The following is a 25,950-nucleotide window of genomic DNA, read 5'->3' as shown; positions in this document are numbered from 1 at the left end:
ACCTCGATTGGCAGAGGTGTGTGCGCATGCGTCACGTGTGGCAGGGCTGTTGAGTGTGAGGTGATAGGAAGAGCTGTGGCACGTGTGTTAAAACCTAGTTCCAAAACCTAGTGAGTTGCCTACGTAGGCATCATCACAGGAGCGCTCCCCGTGTGAAGGCCAAAAGATGAAGGCCTAATAATATGCTGCCTTTTAAGACACCTTCTTTGGCCAAATTTTAAGGCAGCATCCTTTGTGGGGGAAAAAGAATTCACAGAATGTGACAACTCTGAAAAAAACTCATTTAAAAAAAATAAAACTAAGATGCAGGACGAACTAAGAAAAATGTCCATTATATAGATTCAACATTCAACACCAAAAACAGCTGTACTTCATTTTGCCTAATGTTTTTTTTTTTTTTTTTAAAGATTTAATTTTGGGCGTTTTTGCCTTTTATTAGGATAAGACAGTAGCTAGACAGGAAGTGAGGAGGGGGGGACGGGACGGGATCGGGAAAGGTCCACGAGCCGGGACTCGAACTTGGGTCACCCGAAGCACAACAGCGCTACATGCACTTGCCCACGAGACTATCGGCGCCTTCACAAACATCGATTATTTATCCTTCGCATTGTAATTAGATGCTAATAGCAAACTTTAAAAAACTATTTATTAAAAAAGGACAAACAAAATGAAATGTTGATAAACATAATATAAAAATATATACAATATATAACAATATACATAAAAAATATATATAAAATTGATTATTTGACTTTAACACATTATGCCATTAGCTTCACAACATGCTAACAGCTAACTCTTCAAAGTCGACATGAAATGGAAGTTGAGAAATGGCTTCTTGAACAAGACGTAGGATGGGATTTGAAGTTGTTCGACTGCATCATTGAACTGAACCATTATTTGTCGGTTTAACATATTGTCATTAGCTTAGAAACAAGCTAACAGTTAACTTTTGTTTTTAAAATAATAGATCGTAGACAGCAAAGCGAAAAGTTGATTACAAATACATTCAACTAACAATCCCTAACATTGATTATTTGTTTTTATGCTTAACACATTGTTATTAGCATAGCAATACCCTGACAGCTTACTCTTTTGTTAAATAAACCGATGAACAAAATAATGTTGATTATAAATATAATCGATTCACTAAAAGCGTTTATTTGACTCATTTGCAACATGTATTCGACAATGTTTATCATTAGCTTGACAGCAAACTCTTTCAAATAAATATTTTTTGTAGTCTGTTCAAAGTTGCTGACAATGTAAAGGGTCCCAAATCAGTTATTTATGAGGTATAATTTCAGCTAGTGATGCTGCTTTGGACGTCAGCTGCCTATGTAGGCATTAGACATCAAGGGAACTCACTGCGTTTTGGAACTGAGCCGGAGTGTATGGTGATACACACTTAAATATATAAAAGTACACAAACTGGAATCCTCACATAAATAACAAACTAACTGAAATGAACTATTAGCACATAGTCATCTTTACCTTCTTTCTTCTACCCTAATACGCAAACAGCAGGTGAAAGCCTGGAGCAGACTCCCAAATTTCGCATATTTCCATACTGATGCTTGCTAGTTGGTCCTCCTATAGGAATAATGAAGCACATTTGCAACATTGCACAGTAGAGACAAATGATGTGATTTTAATGTCAAACATTAATGGCTAAAACAAATTCCAGATAAACTGAATGAAAGATACAGCGAAAAATACAGTACAATTCATCTGAAATGACAAATAAATACAGGAAATACATTTCTTATTAGTACGACTGACTACAGTTACTATCATGCTGTCAGATTTGATTAGTAAAGGTAAGAGTGGACATGGATATTTTCTTGTTCAAAGCAGTCCTGCTGGTTTAACTAAACACATGCGAGGTCTTTGCTGACCTTAGAGGAACAGCGTGAGAAGCTACTAATCCTGGATGAAGGGGGACTGAGAGACGGGCGTGTGACCTTTGGGCTGTGTGTAGTGTGTGATTCTGCACCGTGTGCTAAATGGTACTGCTCCGGGGGCCTTGCCTTGTGTACGGCTCACACACACACACACACATACCTGATGGATAGGAATTTCCAGTACCTTTTGGCTCTCATGCCCTTTTCCCATCTACAAAACCCCCCAAAACTAAACATTAAACAGCAGGTTATGACATAGGTTGATGTTCGTCTTCCTGTTCTTCATCCATCTGATGTTCTCATCATGGTCCTTGTGTCCACACATCCGTGCCGGGTTTCTTTCTGGGTCGGTAAGTTTAAAAAGTAATGGACGCAGCATAAATATAAGGAGAGAGAGGGTAGACACGGTCCCGCTCCGCTTGAGAGCAGCGAGGAGAGGCCCCCTGTCACTGCCCACCAGGAATGATTCATGTGAACAATTTGTCCTAATTACTCCAGCCCAACACTTTTGTCACTATTAATCTTACACACACGCTCATACACACTCACACATGCACGCATAGGGCCAGTCAGTGGAGATCAGTGCCCTCGCAAATTGAAATAGATGGCCAAGACGATGGTGAGGAGGATGATGGCCCCCAGGATGAAGACCAGGACACGATTCTGAATGATCCTGTGGGTAAGGAGAGGGAGAGATGGAGAGAAAGAGAAGACAAGAGAAAGAGATTTTATGTTAAGGACATTAATTGAGACAGTAGTAAAACCTACGATTTAACATCTTCACACAAAATAACATGCATGTGATCGAGTACATGCCTCGCATCAAAAATTAATAATTTTTTTTCTGACTGAACTTCACTTCAGATTTCACTTCAGTCAGATCGGTCTAAAAAAAACAAACACATACTATTGTGCAAAACATGTCACAACGGCATGACAACTTTGCCTTTTTCCTCACCATCTGTCTGCAGACACGCTCAGAGCATTTATTTCTCTCTAAAAAGTAAAAGGTGTAGCTTGTGGCATTCCTCCAGCTAATAAAATTCACATATTTACTGAAGGAATTCTCCATAAAACTCACTTTCCTATTATCACATGACCAAACAAAAAAGGCAATCCGTGCCTGCAAGACTCACTCAGTAATTCACAAAGTTCTACAAATCAGTTGCATATTTATTTATTAAACATATTATGCCCAATTTAATTGTAATTTCAAGTATAATTCACAATAACAGAAAAAAGAGTAACAACAAAAATACAGTAAAAACAGTAACATTGTGAAATATTATTGCAATTTAAAATAACGCTTTTCTATTTTGATATACTTTAAAATGTAGTTTATTCCTGTGATGCCAAAGCTGAATTTTCAGCAGCATTACTCCAGTCTTCAGTGTCACATGATCCTTAAGAAATCATTATAAAATGCTGATCTGCTGCTCAAGAAACATTTCTTCATCTCATACACTTTACCGTCCATATCATATCATACAGCAGAATTTTCCCCCAAAACAGAAAATGCTGAAAAAAGTCTGTCTGCTCAGAACTGAGAAAAACAAACTGTTTGAAAAGTGACAAAGTGGGTGTGTGGATGAGTACAGTGAGGGTGAGAGCAGGAGTTGAGACCCTGGGATGATCTCTTGGGGTGAGTTTTTGTCTCCAGTGTCATTCCTGATAAATGACAGAATTATCCCATGTGCTGACATGTGGAGAGAGCAGGACCACTGTCCACTCCTATAAGCAGGAGATGAATAACTCACACACACCCATTCATCACCACTGCAGCCGAGCAGCACTCTTCCCCATCCAAACACACACACCTCTCACAGATACAGAGATGTACAGTAAAGAAAGCAAAATAGCATTACAATCCACAACTCAATGCTGCTGCACAAAACTGACTAGTATTCATGTGTTTATGCTCCGCTATGTTTATTTTGTTACAATAAACCATCAGAGGCTTTTTTCACTGCACTGACGAAAGGTGAGCTCTGATTGGATGCTAGGCTGGCATAATTCATAATTGGGAGTGCATGCTTGACGGAGGACATTAATCAGAGCATGTTTAGCAAGGCCAGATCTCCCACATGTCTCTTTAAGTAACATTCATTATTTACACTGGCTACACACACACACACATTTTGGTATCTTAGTGGGGAATTTCCATAGACAATGTTTTTTATACAGTACAAACTGTATATTCTATCCCCTAACCCTATCCCTAAACCCACACCCAACACACACACACACACACACACACACACACACACACACACACACACACACACACACACACACACACACACACACACACACACACACACACACACACACACACACACACACACACACACACACACACACAAACAAAAACAAACAAACTCCAAGCAAGAGGACAGACTGTTCATGATGTTCAGAGATGTGCTGGTGCCTAAAGGGACAGGAAACAGCCGTGGGAGAGGGACGAATGGGAATTCTTGGGTCTGTTTAAAGAATGTGTGTTAAAAGATGGTAGGGCTGATTCTGTGCTCAGTGCTACTAGAGGTAAGCTTATGTCAAGATCATGTGACCCTTACATATTTTCCAATTCCTGTTAATCAATATTAAGATAAAGTACACTATTCAGAAGTTTCAGGTCAATACATTTAAATAATAATAATAATAATAATAATAATAATGTTTTCAGCAAGGAAACATTAAATTAATCAAAAGTGACTACAAAAACATTTGTTATGCTATATAATATTTCAATTTCAAATAAATGCTGTTCTTTTGAACTTCTATTCATCAAAGAATCCTAAAATAAATGTATCATGGTTTCCACAAAAATATTAAGCAGCATTACTGCTTTTAACATAGATGATTATAAGAAATGTTTCTTGAACAGCAAATCAGCATATTAAAATGATTACTGAAGGATCATGTGACACTAAAGACTGAAGTAATGATGCTAAAAATTAAGCTTTGCCATCACAGGAATAAAATACATTTTAAAATATATTAAAATATAAAAAGTTATTTTGATCAAACAAATTGAGCCTTGTGAGCATTAAATACTTCTTCCAAAAACATTAAAAAGTCTAACAGACTGCAAACTTTGTATATAAACAGATGAACATTACTGTCTTTTGACAAATTGTTACCATGATTTTTTAAAATCAATAAGCCAATTGAAGCTGTTCTGCACAAAGATTCTACCCTGGTAAAAAGGGTTTAGGCAGGATCGTCATTTACTGTGTATTTTAACACACAACCTCAAGAAAATTCATGGACTCATAAATCAATTTCAACTAACCTTAATTTTCTGACCAAAACCTCAGCTGTAAATTTTTGACTGAAGTGCAAGAGATTAAATACAGTGTGTGTGTGTGTGAGTGGATCAGGGGCCAGGCTGAGCTGTTAGCAGTAATGTAGATTAATCTGCCTTTGGTAAGGCTGCTCTGACAGGCCCTTGAGGGTGGGCGGAGAGGCCCCGGGCAGCCCCACATCCAGAGCGAGTGAGTGAGTGGCCCAGTCATCACAGAGAGCAGCCACGCTTCCTTCACTTCAACAACACCAGGCCTAAAAACACTCTGAAAAAAGCACTGGAAAGTGCACAAATCTATTTACTGAGTACCGTTGTAATTTGAGGAACATGTTTGGGGAAGTAATTCATCCTGTCATGTACGAGAGCTCAAATACTCACTGATGGAGGGGAACTTTTGTCTGTAAACTTTAAAATCTTGCCTTATGGCAGTCCCTTTCAACTTCAACTAAATATAACCACAAATGGATTTCAAAGAACAGAAGAACCGAAACACTATTTGTACACCTTTAACACCTCTCTCAGAACCAGTCTGCATACTTGAGAGCCAAATGATGATGTAACTGACTGTTACTAAATAATCTGTCCACAAACAAACATGCCACATTACTGTCTGTTCCTTGATTTAAGTTTTGAGAACACATTTTTGACATTCAAAGTAATTTAATTGTAATCATGTACTATACAGTATAATAAATAAATATACAGTATAATGATTGAATGAATGAACATATATATATATATATTTTTTTTCTTCATTACACTGTATATTTAAATAACTTGAGTACTGGACTAATGATGCTGAAAATTCAACTTTGCCATCACAGGAATAAATTACATTTTAAAATTAATAAAAAATAGAACACAGCTATTTAAATAGTTCATAATATTACTGTTTTTATTGTACTGTTATTGTATCAGATTGAAAGGTGATTCTCATAAAACTGTATTTTCTGCTCGCTTTTTTCAAGGTAAATTTAGGTGTCTTTAGGTGTCTCCAAAATGACACCAAATAACCAAGTGATATAAGGAATCCATATAATTCATAAATTTATGCACACCAAAGCACCCATGAAAAAACAAACAAAAAAAGAAACATTCACAGTGTATATTATGTGTTCAGTGCAACAGAAGTCAAGTTGCGATACCAAAAAAACAACAACCTAAAATCAACCACCTTGACCTGACTGCATATACCTACTACACTATATCTATTCAGAAATACTAAACACAGCAACATGACACATGGCAAATCAAAACATTATCCTGAATGTGTGTGGAAACAATGTGAATGTACTGAAATATGTCTATGCATACCGTAGATACAATGTGCGATCACTGCATCAAGTGCGCACACATACAGTTTGTTTGCGCATCATCAATTTAATGGACGTGGGCTTACTGTACGTCACTGCAATCGTCTTTACCATGATTACAATCCTCATCCATCAAAACTTTACTAGCAAGATGCTGGTTTGCTTTATCCAGTCGAGAAACGTAGTTTGTGTATCATCTGGCCATACAGCTGTTTTACAGCGAAACATGCACTGAAGTGAATAATTCACTGAAAATTATGGACTGCAACCATAGAAGTATAAAAAAAATTCTAAGGGTTACAGGTGCTTGAACCATTGTATATGCTCAGTGTGATAAACTCCAGACTTATATAATATAATAAATATAATATAATAATAAAAACTATTTTTGCAGTACATTTAATGGGTTGGAGTGATATTTTTCCTCCCTCAAATTTGGAAACGGACCAGATTGGAAACTACAACTGGAAAAGGAGCAATGGATACTTCTGTGACTAATCTATGGTTCCTCTACCTCCAGTCTCACCTGGGATGAATCACATTAAGGGGAGGACAGAGACAGAGAGAGCAGAAGAAAAGGTTATATCTGTTGCCTGTTTGATGGAGGTTCTATCCCATGCTGAACCATGTCTGGACAGAACAGAGCAGGACCCATCAAACCGCATCCATCCTCTCTGTCAAACACATGACAGAGGGCTGGAGGAGACCTGTTCATGTTGTCACAGCTCATAGCTCAGGGTAAACCTTCTTTTACATGTTCACTTCTTCTGTCTCTGTCTAGCTTAGGTCGGAAAAAGAACCAGGGGCTTAATAATGCACACGTAAAATCAAATAAATAAAGGTTTCTTCAATGTAGCATATAAAGTAAAAATCATAACATTAAAACTTCACTGACTCACAACCATGCTCAACTAATATTAAATATTAAACACTTCAAGTACTCACACTTGTTAAATTGTTAGCATGATCTCATGTACCAATAGAGATTTATTATGTCTAGTTGGGCCAGAGATAAGACTCTACGCAGTTCAATTCCCATGCTGGAATAAATGAATTTATGTTTTTTAATGAACCAAATCAAACTGTAACTCTGGTAGATCACATTTGGTTTTATTTCATTGACTTGATTAAACTCACTCAGCAAAACCTATTCACACACTACTACTGCAAAATATTACCTAAAAAAGGTAAAAACTATAGTAATTTAAGTATACTAGTGCAAAATGCCCGTGCAAAATCAGTTTTTGTGTGTGTTTTTAGTAATTGTTGATTTGGTGCCCGTGAAAGAGACTGTGAACGCATCAAAATCAGTTTTTGTGTGTGTTTTTAGTAATTGTTGATTTGATGCCCGTGAAAGAGACTGTGAACGCATTGAATTCAGGGAGCATGCTAGGTTACTACAAATGATGGCTGTGAATAGACCCTTTTACAGTTGGTAAACACGGTGACGTATTTGTGTGGGCGGAGCTTAGCTGGAGGCAGAAAGATCCCTCTGGCCGCTTCACTAACGTTAGTTTGCAAGTTTTGTTAGCTTGTTTTTTAACAATGACTGGAGAAAATCCGATTTTGTCTTAATGTGCAAGGTCACTCACTGTCCAGGACCGCGATTGTTATTTGCAAAAGTTAATTTTAACGGACGGAACCAGATGACCGTACACGCTCAGTCAATGGACGAACTGACAGGATTAACGTTAACGCTACCTCTGGTTGAGTGGCCTGACTTCTACACCTACCCGATAGAGAAACCGAGGGTGAAGAGAAACTGAGGACATATAAATATATTTAGATGCCTATAATATAACTATGTGCTGAATGGTCATGTAAAGACTTGTGTGGTTCAATCCGCAGTTCTGCCTAGCCAGCGCCAAGACGACAATGTAAAGAGTGACACTACGGTGCAATTTTAATGATATGAATATTTTCTAGAAATAAAAATTCCAGATACAGCATACTCATTTTTCATCGATTCTTGCACCCAAGAACACAACAAGATGACTTTTAATAATAAAAATAATAATTTAAGCTCCTTATTATGTAGCCGAATCTGTGCTGGTTTGTATTGGCCGCCTCCAGTTTTCCGTTTGTTTTGCCTCCAGCTAGCGCCGTGTCGTAACTGTGATTTTCTGTAATTTATAGATAGATTAAAGGCCGTTCACACCAAGCACGATAACTATAACGATAACGATAAAGATAACTATATATGCGTCCACACCAACGACCGATAACGGTCTTTTTATTCTAAGCATGCGCGCGCCCGGATGATCTAGATCCATTTTAAATGCGTGAGACCTTTAAATTAGAATGGATTCTGATTGGCTGTCAGTGTTTTATCGTTCGACAGCTGGAAAAAATCGTTCTGAAAGTGATCCCAACGATATCGTTCCTCATATCTTTATCGTTATAGTTGTGGTGTGAACTCTGTTATTCTTTAATATGGAGAACGATTTTTAGAATTATATCTTTATCGTTATCTTTATAGTTATCGTCCTTGGTGTGAACGGGCCTTAACAATCATAAATTAAAGAACACAAACATTTCAATTTGGGATCGGTTAAAATTTTTTGTTTTTGAAAGAAGTCTCAGCTCACCAAGACTGCATACAGAATTACAGTATAACAAAAATACAGTATAAACCGTAATATTGTGAAATTCCTACAATTTTCTTTTTTTAATATATTTCAAAATGTATTTTTTTTGTTACGCTGAAGCTGAATTTTCAACAGCCAATACTCCAGTCTTCAGTGTCACATGATCCTTCAGAAATCAGTCTAATATGCTAATAATTTGGTGCTCAATAAATATTTCTTATTATTTTCAATATTGAAAACAGTATGCTTAATATTTTTGTGGAAACCTTGATACATTTTCTCAGGATTCTTTGATGAATAGAAAGAATAGCATTTACAGAAGTAGTTTTTTTGGTAACAATGTAAAAGTGTTTACTATCACTTTTGATTAATTTAAAGCAGTGTTTCCCAAACTTTTTTTCTGGGGACCCACATTTTAAAGTCGATAAATCCTTGTGACCCAATAAACATTAGGCCCATATAGTTCATATATAACGAAGAGAATTTATGCATTAACAAAATATGTATGACCATTTTGTAGGGCTGGGTATCGTTCAAAATCTTTTGATCCGGTGCCATTTTCGATACCTCAGTTTCGATACCGGTTCCTGAACGATACTTTTTTCGATACCAATTTTATGAAATCCATTTTAACAAGATTACATAACACATTACCTCAGAAAATTTTGTTTTATTTTTTCAGTTTGACTCATGCTCCTTAGCCAGTGCACAAAGGCACAAAAAAAGCACAAAGGAACAAAAAATTTTTTATAAAGAGCTCATGCTCACCAAAGCTGATTTTTTTTTATATAAAAAATACAGTAAAACTTGTAATATTGTGAAATAGTATTACAATTTAAAATCTTATTTGAATATATTTCAAAATGTAATTTATTCCTGTCAAAGCTGAATTTTCAAAATCATTACTTCAGTGTCACATGATCCTTCAGAAATATGAAAACAGTTTGCTTCTCAATATTTTGGAAACTATGATACATTTTTTTCATGATTCTTTGATGAATAAAAATGTCAAAAGAACAGCATTTATTTAAAAACTAAATATTTTGTAACATTACACATGTTTTAATGTCACTTTTGATAACTTTAATGCATCCTTACTGGAAAAAAATCTGACTAACCAACACATTTATTAACGGCAGTGTACACTCAGAAGGTCATTATTGCAATATAAACACTGTCAGAGTGATCAAGGTATCTCTTCATTTACCAGTCGAAGGCGAAGCAACTTTCTGCTATTATGTTTACTCCGTGGCCGTGCACTGTCAAGGTCTTCATCATAGCCTATCTGTCGTCTTTGCAGCAATTATTTTACCGCAAATACTGCATCGCGCGCTGTTGGCATCGAGCCTGGAGGAATGTACCCACACTTTTGATCGACTTTTCCACATCTTTAGGGTATTATGTGTGTGTGCTCGCGTCTCATGAATATGTGCGCGGCGAGTTTGTGTGTGTGTGTGTGTGTGCTCGCGTCTCATTGAGTATGTGCGCGACTGTGTGTGTGCTCGCGTCTCGTATGCGCGTGGAGAGTTTGTGCGTGCGTGCGCGCGCGCGTCTCATATGAGTATGTGCGCGGAGAGTTCCGCGCTTCTCGTGTGTGTAGTTACGCAAACTCTACACATGTATGTGCGTTATGGAACGCCGTTGGGGACAATACTTATTATATGCAACGCGTGAAATTTGGACGCATTAACACGCACAGTTTGTATGTGACGCCCTAGGATGAGAACGCGTTTATAGCACACTGAAAAATAGTGCTCGACTTGGCGACCCATACAAAATCTCCCGCGACCCACTTGTGGGTCGGGACCCCGCCTTTGGGAATGACTGATTTAAAGCATGCTTGCTGAATAAAAATAATATAATATTATTTTCTTTAAAAAAAAACATACTTTTGAACAGTAGCGTATAACTTTACATGTATAGACCTTATGCGCCAGAGAAACGAGGGTGCCGCCATCTTTAGAATATTGTCTTTGAACTTCCGTTTTTGCGGTCACTCTGTATATTTCTATGGCGCTGCTGTCCAGGAGTAATTAGCTTTTGAAGTGGATTTACTTAATGTAATGTAAAGTTAACGAAAGTTATCATGAGGATTGTAATGTTTAAAGCAGATGTCTTAACAAATGTCAGTAGACCGGGAAGATTTTAAAACGAGCCGTTCATTCATAAATACGCAAGATCGCTGTAAAAATACAGACCGGAAGTCAAAAGACAACGAGCGCAGCGCTGAAAAGTGGCGGGGCTACATAAGGTCTATAATGTGAAGACAAGGATCCACAGCGTCTGTACCAAATACAGTACTTATTTAATAAATACGGTATGCACAGACATTTATTTTATTACTATAAAAAATCTGTAAATTAAAAGTTTTCCTATTTAAGAATAATTAAAAAGTTGGATAAAAGTCACGTTATGTCAGCAATAATCAACAGACCCCCCCCCCCAACCCTAATCCTAACCCCCTTACATTTTTATTTAATTATTTATTTAAATTTTATAAAAGATGATCAAACCACCTAATTATGTTTTTGTTTTTATGGGGGTGTCTGGAACCCTCAAACCCCTCTTCAATTGAAGACCCTTCAGTTGAGAATCTCTGTCTTAAGCACACTGTGACTTTCTCAGTGTGAAGCTCACAAGCTGAACACTATATGTAAGCAGGCACTGCCAAAATAACTCCTTCCAAAACCAGCAGACAAAATTAAACTGAGTCAATTGGGTTAAAAACATAAGTCTAACCTTAGAAGCACAACGCCAAAGAATGAACGACTGTGTGTGGGTGTGGGTGTGAGTGTGTGTGTGTGTGTGTGTGTGTGTGTGTGTGTGTGTGTGTGTGTGTGTGTGTGTGTGTGTGTGTGTGTGTGTGTGTGTGAGAGAGAGAGAGAGAGAGAGAGAGAGAGAGAGAGAGAGAGAGAGAGAGAGAGAGAGAGAGAGAGAGAGAGAGAGAGAGAGAGAGAGAGAGAGAGAGAGAGAGAGAGAGAAAGAAGGAGAGCGAGTTCAAGCTACGAAAAGCTCATTTATCAGTGGAGGTGGTAGAGGAGACAGAGACAGATGAAAATAATGAGGAGTTTTCTGTCAGGAAAGATTTACAAAATCGTACCCGCGTTATTAAAATTTAAAACCTTTTTCCCCTTCTTTCCCACTATTTTTTTTCTCTCTCTCGTACACTCTCAGTTCCCCTTATTAGTAGCCCTAATGAGGGCAGTGGTACACCTCTACGCCTGTGTGTGTGGGGGGAGGTGGGTGATGGAAGTTTACCCCATTTGAACACCACCACCACCCAAGCACCACACACACACACACATATATTCATAAACACACACACCCTTTCACAATCATCCCAAAACAAAACATCCCCCAGCAAACTCTCATAACAACACAAACTGAAAACAAACACATATACAGTCTAAAACCTGCATTTTTGTCATTTAAACCTCTTAATAAACAGCAAGTTTTAGAAGTCTGAAACAATTAAAACAGTGCAACGTAATATGAAATAAAAATACTACATATTCTAGTCACTAATCATATAAGCAAATTTGTGACTAACTTTCATAAATTTGAGTGTTCATTTACTTTTGAAGCCGATAAAAGGAATCGCTGACTGTGAGTGGTCTGTATTTTCTTTTTTTAACCACATCATGTATTGTACTGCACTGGAGCAAGACAGAAGCAAAAGAACTGAAAGTGGGAGGAGAGTCAGCAGGATCAATGTGTTCACTAATGGTCTGACTGATGGACATGATTCTCTACGTGTGTTGGTACGGTGAGGAAGGCCTGTGGAACTGATCCTGTGTTAAGAGTGTGTGATCACACTCTAACAAAGATAAATGTTTTAGCAGGGCTTCTCAGCTGCCTTACTGTACATGTCAAAGCGGCCTTTAAACCACCTTACCTGTCAATAGCTCAGAGCTTTAGATGTAATAAAGACAGGCAATAGCGTTCTTTTGTAGTCGCTTTCAGAGTGACGTAGAGAGTCAGCATTAGCAACTGTGATGGAGCTAGCAGCTGTCAGTGAGAACTGGACTGAAGGGTGATTTTGAGATTAATGCCAATGGTAAAATTATGTTTTGACCAATTAAATTCATTTGCCAAAATGTTGCCATCTTAACATTGAGACATTGGCCAATAACTGTACTCACAACCTGGCAAGTTTTCCAATAATCGTATACATTTTTTTAGTAAATAGTGTAAAAGTTAAGTTACAAAACATACCGGACACATCTGTCCTCTAAACATCAGCACTGGCTATTGACAACCTATTTAAAAAATGTCATGTTCAGTACATGGGAAGAGCATGAACAGGAGGGACTTTACAAGACTTTTAAAGGCTTAATCAAACACACACACACACACACACACACACACACACGCATACAAGAACGCCAGAAAAAAAAACTGCATTTAATTGCATGTAATTGACTTAAAAAGTCCCCAGCACTGTGTAATTTCCAAAAGAAAAACAGTAGTTTGCCCTCCAGAGCATTCTGAAACGCATATACACACCCACACACACACACCATGGCTACTTTAACAGGGCTGAAGTGTATAATAGAGCCGTTAAATAGGGTTTTATTAGCGTGATTATGGGGTGGTGGAGCTTGCTACAGTACTCTTATCATCTGGAACTGGACTCAGGAGCCGCTCCAATCAGTGAGGTCTGACTGTCCTATCAAGCACCGTTGTGTAGATTCAGGAAGAATATCACTGAACTTTGGTTAGCACAGATGAATCTTGAGATGTTGCCAGTGCTGCGACTGTGAATGCCTCCTAATGATTTCACTCCATATCCCTCTTTCTCGCTGTCGTCGTGTCTATCATCAGAACGACATGCCGCCTGTGCAACCCACTCATGGAGAAGTCTGCTTCTTAACATGGATCAACAAACTAAGACGAGTGTAAAAGGTTATAAAGGGAATTGCTGAAGAGAGAGCACCAACACACAGGCATGAATATTGTACACATACACACAGGCTGAGACTGGCAAATCACACGGCCCCGTTCAACTCGTAGCGCTCCAACTCTGAAAGACAAACGAGCTCCTGCACATTTGGAGCAGCCCATGTGTCGGGAAGCTGTCTTTATGAGCTACACACACACATACATAACGAACACTTCTATGCCACACACTCATGTATTTTTTATTGCCCAGCTAACAATCTGACTAGAAACCTAGACTGGGATTTTAGACCCCTACAGGATGAAAAAGGGAGGGATGGAGAGTGAGACTAGGAGAGAGGGAGTAAAACAGAAGATGAGTTCAGAATCAGGTGCTATTTAAAAAGGTTGAGACCAAGAAACGGAGAAACACTTTGTTGGCACTACTTCCTGGAACCTCTTTTGGTCGCAAAAGATTCCAGCAGCTGTAGCCTGCTGTCGTGGAGTGTCCAGGCGAGATTCCCTGCTCCCTCTAATTTTCCAGGAGCCCGGGATCTAACTGGCACTCTGCCAACTTAGTAGCACTCTCTTGATTTCTGTTGCATATACGTAAACAGTACTTTAAGGCATTGTAGTTGAATTCCAACATGAAAGATACCTCAATATGGACAACCTCATTTCAAACTCACAAAATAAAAATGTATAAAAAAAATAAATAAAAAAAAAATTATATATATATATATATATATATATATATATATATATATATATATATATATATATATATATATATATATATATATATATATATATATATATATATATATATGGTGCAAAGAGAGCTGTTTTCTCTCTTTGTTTTTGTTTTGTTTTTCTCTCTCCTGTATGTATATGTGTGTCATTGATTTCTTGCCTTGTATAAACTACTGTTTTGTTAATTTGCAATAAAAATAAAAAAATAAAAAAATCTAACCTTTTATTGAAGTAAAATAATTGAAAATAGGGAAAAAATGTGTTAAATGTTATATTATATGATTTAATATATACAAAAAATACAAAACATTTATTTTGAAATTGCATTTCATAATATTACTGTCTTCCTGTATTTTTGATTAAATTAATGCAGCCTTATATTTGTGTTTGCTTTTTCATTTTTATGATTATCAAAATACTGTATTATTAACTTACCAACATGTTATTGTCAAACTCCACTGAAATTGAAAGTCAAGACTACGTTATATAGCTGCCTATATAGTGTCTGCCTAAGAAGTCTAGGTAGGCAGCTCACTAGGTTTTGGACCAGAATTTCTTTCTTCTTCAGCTCTTTCATTCTGGCTTTTTTTTTTTTTTTTTACTTTATCTCACCACTTTCTCTTATTCTATAAAACTCTGGAATCTCTCAATTTCATCATTCCTCACTTATTTATGCCTTTCCTTTTCTTTTTCCTCTATCTCTGGTTAGAAGGAGGGTGTTGATGTCAAAACGAGGTAGCGGATTAGTGTATATCTCAGGAACTTTCTCAAGGAGGGCATGCCTGTTCTCCACCACAGCCAATAACAAGGCAGTAAATATTATGTGTGAGTCTATGTCATGGGTAAATGTGCTGAGGCAGCAGTCAGCGTACCACTACTAATCCTGATTTCCCAGCACCCAATGCAGGAAACTTCAGAGAAAACAGAAACCCTCACTTGGCTGCTCAAAGTTCTCCCAGAACCGTTGCACAGGTAGGTGTGCCTATTTGAAATAACTGGGAATTTTGAGGTTGTGATAGATATACTGTATAAGCATTGCATTAAAATGTTTTTTTCTTCAGGCTGTCGGGACCTAACCTTTTCGTGAACTCAGCACAGGACACGTCACTGGTGAGGTTCAATGGACCAAACCACAAGCAAACAAGGTTTCAACAGGCTATAGATTGTATCTGTACTTGGAGACATATCACTAATTCCTGCTTTTGAAGACTTCCAATCTTTGACATCCTAACTCTGTAATTTTTCTAGCCAGTCACTAAAATGTAAGTCTTTTTAGAGGCGCTTACAGAAACATGAGATAAAGACACCCAGGTAAAGCAGCACTGTTTTTAACTCCTGACGTCCTCCTTTAACTCCCTGTGCTCTGACCTACAGTACAAGGCTGAGCAGGATATTGAGACTTACTCGCAGTGTAATACGATCCCTCAGCAGCGCTCCAGGTTGACTGTGAATACAACGGCATTTATAAAAGCGAGATAAATTACTTTCACACAATTTGGGCGCGCTGCTAAGATTTCCGACAGAAAAGGTGGCTGCATTCCTTGAGGGAAGCAGCTGGGGATTGTATTTCCAGGCTTGTTGAAAGGGTGTAACACTAACCATGGAACCATGGGCCTCCAAAACTATGATGCTCATAAATTTTTATTGTTTGTTCAGTATTGAAATCTCATTAGAACTCATAAATCAGTGGTCTGTGTTGGCTGGTGACTTTCATGGAGAGCAGAGGAAAAAGGAAACGAAAGAAAGGTTGAAGTTCTGGACGCTCTGTGTTAGGCGGGTCTGACCCGAGGCCATAGTTTGTAACATCTCAGTGTTGTGTTACACTAACAAAATCTAGTTATGAAGAGACCGATAAATAGAGCAAATTTCTAGAAGAAAAATGTGAGGCTACACAATTTAATATCATTTTATGGACCAAAATTTTCTGGCATTACTCAAAGTAAATTCCATAAAACACTCCAAGTTGTTACTGTTTTCCCCCCCAAAAAGTCTAGAGACATGCTCTTTCCTTTTAATAACAAGCAACTTTACATAACATCATGCCGACATGTTTAGTTTAGCTAGAAGCCAAAGTAATAATCTCCACTCCCTCTAGTACATCCATTCACCCTGTGTTATTCTCTACAAGACCAGTGATACACATACCGCAGCAAGGCGATCATTTACAGCACGGATGTAATAAACAAATATTTATTTTATGGCTGACAAAGTTAACATGTAAATGTGATAAATGATATACGTTTAAATATGTTAACACCCTTTTTTTAATATGACATCCCATCTGTTCTATTTGATTTCTAAAAACTAATTGGAAGCTGACAGCACCTGATCAGAGTGCACACACACAAAGTCCATAGTGAAGCACTTGTTTATCCGCAAATGATGGAGAACTGACGAAAACACATTAGGGCTCAAATATTAGACAATGGACCTTTTTTGCTTGCGATATTTCACCAATGTGACCGCACCTTAATAAATAAAGTTTTTTTTTTTAAATCTATAGAATCTGTTTTTATGCGAATGAGACGAGTACAGAGTGCTGTTGAAACTGGTGTTGAGTGTCATCCACACAAACCAGCAAACATAATTACATGTAGGCCTATTAATTGGTTATCTATAAAAATATCTGTTAACTATGAAAAAAATCCCCCAAAAAATTCTAATTTCTGAAAATATATTATGATACAAACTCAAATACAAAAAAATCTTGCTCACTGCTGCAGCCTTGATCTCAAATTGCTACTGATTTGATACTGAGAATCAGTTTCAATATGAAGCCTGAAGTGACTAAAATTCACACTATCTGTACCATGTAAAAGACATAACCACGGCACTACATGTCTTCAGAGAAGGCCATCATATGTGTGGCCAAAGATTGAGTGAAACTTGAAAAGACAAGGATACAATCAGAATAGGTTGGGGGGATATAAAGATGGTTATGCTTTTGAGAGGGAGCCTTTCAAATTCCTATCCAGAGGATAAAAGCTCTCAGAAAACAGCACTTAATCAGCTCAGTGCTTCAGCTGTCCTTGCCATGCTGTGTCAAGGGAGTCACAGAGAGGAGCATCAAGTGTCCAAGATGACTCTGAAACAAAAACGGGGAGAGCGAGGGAGAGTGAAGAGTAGACCTTTCCAGCACCTTCTCAAATAAACACAAACTTCAGCCTTGAAGCTGTTGTTGTGTTCCACTTCTATCCTCAGGTGATTCTGGCTGCAAGAGGATGAGGTTGCACTAATGGAAATATGGGAAAAATAATATTAATAGGAAAAGCAAAGCCCATGACTTATGCCGCTGCAAGGTCGGCCCAAAAGACAAATGGAGGGAGGTCTGACATTTGGAGATTGCCATGGATCGAAACAAATGAGAGTGGTGCCATTATGCTATATAGGTTGCCATAGTGTTGCTATGAAGTTGTGGGCATTAGAATGTTACTATGGAGTTTTGGGTGGTTAGTTCAAGACTGGTCCTAACTTTTTAAAGTCAGTTAAATAAAAAGGTAGATCAGTCTAACTTGAATCAGGAAAGTATATGACTGATTATCCCTTGAAAAAAATCTAGTTGGTCAAATTAGTTCTTAAGACTTAACATAGTGGCTAAGTTTATGCAACTGGCCACAGCTAGTCTGTACGATATTTTAGGTGCTAGTTATGGTCTATAGGATTTTCCAGGAGGAAATTTTGAAGTCTTCCTGGGAAGTTCATAATTATGATGTCAGGAGCTTTCAAATCACTTTGGTTAAAGCGAAATGGCAAATACTTTTTCTACAAAAATAAATAAATAAATAAATAAATAAAGCACTTTATTTTTGTAACTCTACTTCTACAAATTGATGAATAAAGAATGCACATAATTTAAATCAATTTATGAATAAATAAATAAACAATTTATTATGTTCTATCATAATTGTACAATTATATTGTATTTTGTACTGAAATGTCAATGTTATGGTAAATAAAATAAAATAGTATTTTCATACATTTCAACAAATTTACAGTCAACTACAGATCCACTGCATCCATCCTGTTTTTTCACTGACACAGCAATGGAAAACCCAAGTTTCCCCCTTATAATTATGGCATTGTGGTGGCATTAATGTGCGTTTAACTGTGCCATCTTTCAAACTTGACTTAAATGCACCATTGGTTTCATAATTTTTTTTAAATCATTTTTAATCATTCAGGAAAATATTTTGTGCTTATAGCCTGCATCATCCTCTCTTCTAGAAGCTCTATAAAATGTGCAGTTCACAGACAAACGCTGAGGTTATAATGTTCAGAAACAGTGTTCAAAATAAATTAACCACTCAAGTTCGTCAGCCTTAGGGCAAACTTTTTCTGGGGTGGAAAAAACAGTGACAACACACTACCAGGCCTCGCCAACTTTTTGGCGGATTACGTGGGCAGAGATTATTTAAAAGAGGAACATTATGACTTCATAAGATCCGGAAAAAGTTGTAGTTCTTGAAAAGTGGATTCTGTTAAACAAAATATCTCCTTTTGGAGTGGACCATGAGCTTTGTAACCTTGCAGATCTTTTTTTTTATGCTCAAACAGCAACATTGACACACTACATACAGTTGAAAGAGTGAAAAAGCATAATAAAATCCGTAAAAAAAAAAAAAACTTGCTGTTTTTTTTTGTAGAAAAGGTACATCGCCATCTTGCTCCGCCTTAAGTAAATTTGAGCTCACCTGACAACATAATTGCGATTTCCCAACTCATAATACAAACTCAAGTAGTGATACTGGAATAAAAAATTCCAGTGGTGAGAATGACTGATCTTTAAACTCAGTCTGCTGTCAAATAAACTGCCCATTTCTACACCGGTTCAACACCAGCTCATGCTGCGGAGAATCTTCCTCACAAGCTCCTGCAGCAGAGCTTCAGAAACCACAGTGTCATCCGACATCTTTCCACTTGACACTACAACAGGGGGTTTAGTCACTTTAAATAATCCATGCCGTTCCATTAAAATTGCAGACCCTTCTCTTCCTCTTACAAAACGTGTAGAAGAAACTCGTCCCTGGACTGGAGCAGACTACCGGAGAAAGAGAGAGGCAGAGAGAGAGGGAGAGGAAACGAAGGAAAGAGCACCTGGGGATGGACGGAGGGCTCGATGAGAAGGGGGTTCCTGAGTGACACTAATTCACTCATGATGACTTGCCGCTCTCCCCCCGCAGTACTGATTGAAGCGCAGGCCATCGGTTTGGTGCAATAACAGCGCTATTGACTTGTTGCACTGTCTCCATTTGGTTATTGCCCTGGAGGCTCCGATCAATAGACTCAGCACTAAATCTGACTAATCAGGCCCTGCAGCCTCCAAGGGTCAGGCTGAGGAAAACTCCAGAAAATCTATGCCACAAAAGAGGAAAAGAGGTAGATAGAGAGAGAGAGAGAGAGACAGAAGAAAACACAGGAGGGGTTGAGAGAGTCCTCTAAGCTCACTGACAGCTGTGTGAATTAATTGACGAGGATTGCTGTTCTGCTATAAAACTCCTGAGCGGGAGATGGAGAGGTGGGCGGCGTGCGCGCTGAGCTGTCAAAGTGCGCCTAGTCTTCCAGTTCCTGTGACCCAACAGGTTACAGGTCAGGGGGCGCCCGTGCTGCCGAGGGACTGCACCGCAAACTAGTGTCAAGGAGGAAATCCATATCTGTGAAAAAATATGGATGTGCTTGAAACTGATTGTACTTCTTATGTAAACGAGAAACATATTAATCATGTTCACGCAAAAAAAAAGCAAAGATGAACCCGCTTGTCAATGTTTGTGGTCCCCGCTCTGTGAGCCTGTCTTTTTTTCTTCTTCTTCTCAGCTTAAGCAAGTCTGCTCTGTGATAGAACGGCTCTCTTTCCATAAACATACAGCCAGCATATCATAGTGGGACACTATGGAAAATTTATAAGGGAATGAAAATCAATAATTTATACCAAAGTCAAGCACTAGGGTTTTTTTTCCCTCCTCCGCGGCTGGTTCTGAGTGTGTGTGAGTGTATCCACATAGTGAGGGGAAGAAAAGAAGAGCAGAGGTCTGAATCTCAATGCTTTGAGAGAGAGAAAGGGAATGGAGGGCTGTGACAGACAGTCCCCCTTTTCAGCACCTTCTCTCTGAAACAAACACCAACTTCAGCCTTGTTTGTGCAGTTGTTGTTTTTTCACTTCTCTCTCTTTTTTTCTGTCATTTTCTCAGTGCCCTGCTGTCCAGGATCTTTTAGCTTACATGGGCATTTTCCTTTCTGCACACATCTACTCCCTGTTGTATCTTAGGCAGACTGAAGAGGAGAAGAACACACATGCACACACCTAAAACCAATACAAAAACACGCAGCATTCCCCTACATTGTGATTTGCACTGTTCTTAAGTACAGGCTGGACCTAGTCAACTGGTTCTACCACTTTACAATACATTAATTATGTATGCAGTAGTCATAGATCACTTTATATGTGGTAAAATAAAATAAAAAACAATTAAAACCATCAAAATATTAAAAAAGAAAAGAAAAGTAAAACTAAAATAATTAAAAAACAAAAGCAGAAAATTACAAAACATTAAAGATAAATAAATTATTTACATGACTTTACAAGTCTGGATGACTATGAAATTAAATATTTGAGATATTAGAGTTATGATTTTATAAAAATCATGCACATTTTAATGTATATAAACTACAACATTTTAATTACTTTAATTTATATAAATTCATGATTTCTATGGATAAATAGTCACCCATCATGTACTGTATGGAGCACCTGAAGAACATGGCAGCTTATGGGCTCTTTCCCTCCCCAAATCAATTCAGATTCAGCCAATGGACACAAATCATCCAAACGTGGATCAGGAAATTTCAGGAGGTCACGTGGGACCATACTGGGCGGGGCATATGGGCTACTCAATGAACACCTCCAACTCAATGCTAGAAATGGCACAGGATCAGAGAAAGGCTTGGACGTATTCCTCTGGAACATACAGCACGCAAATAATTGTGATGCTGAAGGCAAACCGATTGCACATCCAAACACAACTGCGAGGTCATCATCTTTTTTCTCCAGGGGTTCACTGACCGTCCTATATTGCAATTATTCCTTGGCAGCTGTGGGCTCTGTGGATCCCCTCTGTACTGCTGGCTTAAAGAATACTGTTTAGTTCCATTACAACTTGTGCCCCGTGATCAAACACACCCACGGCTCTCAGGTCACACAGGGGCTAAGAAATGGCTGCTAACAATGCAGCATTTAAAGCATCACACATATGCAAAGTGCCTTTTACACATGGGAGAGAGAGGCAGAGCTTGCATAAGAGAGTAATGGAGGGAGAGAGAGAGAGAGACTGACTACGGTAGCTTTACACTTCAGCAGGCATGTTTGTCAGATGTGATCAGCTGTTTCCTGCCATGCTCCCTCCTCTCCTGAAGACGGCATCCATCCATCCATCCATCCATCCATCCATCCATCCATCCATCCATCCATCCATCCATCCATCCATCCACCAGGATCTATTTTGTGTAGTGAATAAAATACTGCCTAAAATACTGGCCATCCTTTTAAATCGCTCTCTAAGTCCACACACGGTCAAGTTCATCCATGACCCTTCACCCCTGTACGAACCACGGCTCAACCCTGCTGTTTGCTCTCAAGCAGCCAAAGAATTCCAAACCCACAGGGCTTAGACAGTGCTCTTTCCCTCTAACACACAAGTAAAAATGCCCGAGTAACCAACAGGTACAAATACTACCTCGCTGCTCTCTGCCAAATGCACAGATGCCCCATTTAGTGAGAGGGTCTGAAAGAGAAGAAAAAGAAAAGAAAAAGGGGGATGCAGACTGGCTAAGAGGGGTTTCTTTCCCTCTCCACTGCTTGGTTAACCAACTGACCTGCAGTCAAAGGAGCCTTTGTGAGCGCACTCTGGCGGTCGGCCAATCAGATCCTCAAGCTTGTCTGTCTCCAGGCGGGAAATGGTGCCCCTGGTATGCGGCGAGAAGCAGAATGCACAGACAGACAGGCCGGCTGCCGGCAGGCCCTCTCTCTTTCTTTCTTTCTCCCTCTGTCTCAAAAATGCCCAACCTCACTTCACTGAGGGGAAAATTACCTGACTGGCCCCTAGCCAGAGGACCCGCCTGCCCCAGCACCACTTATTTATTTAATAGTGTACCTCTGCCCTTGCCTCTCCATGCCCTGACACCTACTGTCTGCCAGCTACAACACATGCACACACACTCCCTGGATCCCCGAAAAAGCTTTTAAAAGTCCAAAGAGCTTCCTAAAGCAAGGTGTGAAACCCACCTAGCAGCCTGAACCCAGAGGTCAGTGGGTGCTCACTGTTACCCTCTTTCCACCCAAATGGTGCTGGTGCTTGAGCCGGAGTCAGTGTTTGACCAGGAGAATTGTGAATCTTTCTCAGAACTTGATGCAACTGACTACATAACCTGCTCACAAACAAGCATGCATGCATGTAACTTTTGATTTACATATAATCATTTAGCAGGCACATTTATCCAAAGGGACTTACAAATGAGAAACACCGCAAGCAATTTATCATAGAAGAGCCAACAATATTGGAAGTACTGCAACGGGAAGTTTCATGAGTAAGCCAGAGTGGAACAGAAGTACATATACAGTGGGGAGAACAAGTATTTGATACACTGCCGATTTACATCTCCCCACTGTACATGCATAAAAATACATACATACACATATACTGTACATACACACACACACTCACACACATATTAATAAAAAAAATGGATTAATTATAATAAATGATCATTCTAACAATAATAATTCTGCAAATGAGTAGCTGATTATCTCTTCAACAATCCAAAGCACAAACTGCCGCAAATTAAACTGAAAGTAAGTCGCAGACACTCAACACTCATCTTCATTAAAAAGTATTGTGACTAAATTATCTTACCAGTGCTGATACCGCTCTCTCTCCTATTGTGGTCTTTGAGCTTGAAATTAGCTGATGATAAAGTATATAATGATAATTATCTGAAATAAAATGTGTCTCATATTTGTTGCTTTCTTTGATGCAAGCTCCATTAAAATGTTTTGCGGAGACACATTTATGTGACCAAGTGTAAATGAAACTGGTTTAATAAATCAGACAGCTATCCGATCAGTAAAAACACATGAAGTGACCAGGTGTAAACAGGACCTAGAACATGGTACAGAAAATGATCAAAATTAGTCTGAAAACCTGATAAACCAGATGAGAGAGGAACAGAACTAGACAGGGATCAGATGAAGGTGTGAGGTCTGTTTACAGACTGATGGTGTCAATCTCCCCCACACTGTCTGTTCATAGTTTACCTGGTATTTCACACTCTCTCACACACACAGGCCTTATATACTAGAGTAAGACAGAACACATCAAATTCTGTCATAAAACATGTAGAGCGGGGAAACAGGCTCATTTTCTCCTCTCTACATATCTCACTCTTTGTCATTCTTTCTCTTTATATTTATCATTCACTCTATTTCTGTTTGTGGCCAGACTGTTTCTCACAGTTATCAGTTGTCAGCTTTCTGGCTTGACATTTATGAGTGTACGGCTGCCCCTAAGCAATGCCATTTAAACACTTGCACACACGATCCCAAATCTTGGGTTACATGATAAATATTATGATCATTATTATGATTATAGAACACAACAACAAGATTCCTGAAGTAAAAACTCTATTAGTTTTCTTCATAAAGAATTCAAAAATGCAGTAAAAACAGCAAAAAGTACTGTAAACATATATATTTCTTCCAAAAAAAAAAAATCGTATTATCCCTAAACGTTTGAACGGTAGTGTACTTCTGTCGAAGTCAGTGTTATTTTCACTTTATTTTTAAGTGTTTAATTGCCATATTTGAAGTAAAGAACTACACAGCCTATAATCCGGAATAGAGATCCACCAATCAGAGTAGCTGTTGTTTCCAGTGCAACAGAAATTGTGCCAAAAGAGCTCAGCAGGGAATGCCCACTCCTATCAAAATACAAATGATCCCTGTACACTCTTAAACTATTTATATATTTGAAAATGAATATTAATCAATTTTTATATACAAATTTTACAATAAACGTAAAAAAAAGCTGTTTTCCCCCCGTATTTCCATATACATTGTTGCTTTAAATCAAAGTTTTATTTAACAAACAAGCATCTCAGAGCTTGTTTATTTTAAGGTTTCATTGAAGTTTTTTTTTTTATATATATATATAAATAAATAAATACAATTTTATAAAATAATAAAATATGCAAACAATATTTCAGAAACCAAGGCTGCTAAAAAAGTGGGCAGTCACTGTTGGGCTCTATATGGTAATTAGGGCTCTATAAAATCCGTTTTATTTTTTCCCAAATTCTGTTTTATTTTTTCCCAAATTCCATTTTTTCCGTTTTAATTTTTGCAAATTCCGTTTTTTCCGTTTTAATTTTAGGGAATTCAGTTTTTTTTTACCCTTTACTGTTATTTTAGTCGTAAAAAGAGTGTTTTTAATGTTAATGATTAAAATGTACACAAATATAATAGGAATGACCCTTATTGAGGTAACAAACAAAATTCTCATTTTAAGAGGTGTTAAATGTGGTTTGGTTTGTTTACATTAGTGAATATTAGGCTAACTAACATGAACCACGAGCAATACATTTGTTACTGTATTTATTAATCTTTGTTAATCTTAGTTAACCCTAACCCTGTATTTTTATTATGTTACTTCACACAGTACATTAAGCTATTGTTACTATTGTTAACAAATACAACTTTTCATTTGAAAAATGTAGGCTAGCCTACTAAATGGTGAAATTAACATTAATAAAGATTAAAAAATGCTGATCTAGTTAACTAGAGTTTAATAAATGGAACCTTATTGTAAAGTGTTACCGATTTTGTTATACATCGAACCGATTCAGTGTTGGACAGATTAGTTGTTTTAACCATTCATTAAAGTGAATCGGTTTCAAAGGAGTCATTAGTTCGCGAATCGGACGTATCATTAGCAGACTTGTACGCGTTATGTGATTATCCCGGCAGTTAGGACATCGCACAAGATTTGTCAACACAGAAAACATTTCATCATTGGATAGGTTTTGTTTAGTTTATTGAAAGTGTTTTTATGTCAGCTGAATGGGCGGAACGTTTTCAGAGAAGAAGGCAAGGTAAAAAGTTTTTTTTTGCACAATTCACACCCAGCGGTAGCCTTATTCAGGAAAAAAATGTCCGAATGCTTCAC

General features: G+C 38.0%; 1 protein-coding gene across 6 annotated transcripts in view; it reads right to left on the bottom strand.

Moving 5' to 3' along the window:
* Positions 1-1,542: 1,542 nt before the first annotated feature.
* Positions 1,543-25,950, bottom strand: part of vti1a (vesicle transport through interaction with t-SNAREs 1A) — a 151,043-nt gene continuing 126,635 nt past the window's right edge. For 3 of the 6 annotated variants that reach the window (XR_014032120.1, XM_081393003.1, XM_081393004.1), the window contains 2 exons: positions 2,454-2,577; positions 1,543-2,353 (listed from right to left, as the gene is read on the bottom strand). Coding sequence is in view for 3 of the 6 variants with exons in the window: in XM_081393003.1 (XP_081249129.1) it covers positions 2,484-2,577 (94 nt within the window). In the remaining 3 variants the exon portion in view is untranslated. Of the gene's footprint in view, positions 2,578-25,950 lie in introns of all 6 variants that reach the window. The other 3 variants (XM_081393005.1, XM_081393002.1, XM_081393006.1) reach the window with 1 other exon arrangement.

The sequence above is a fragment of the Scardinius erythrophthalmus genome (genome assembly GCF_964197995.2).
Source record: "Scardinius erythrophthalmus genome assembly, chromosome: 18".
Classification (NCBI taxonomy): Eukaryota; Metazoa; Chordata; class Actinopteri; order Cypriniformes; family Leuciscidae; genus Scardinius; species Scardinius erythrophthalmus.
This window is presented reverse-complemented; position numbering and strand designations above follow the sequence as displayed.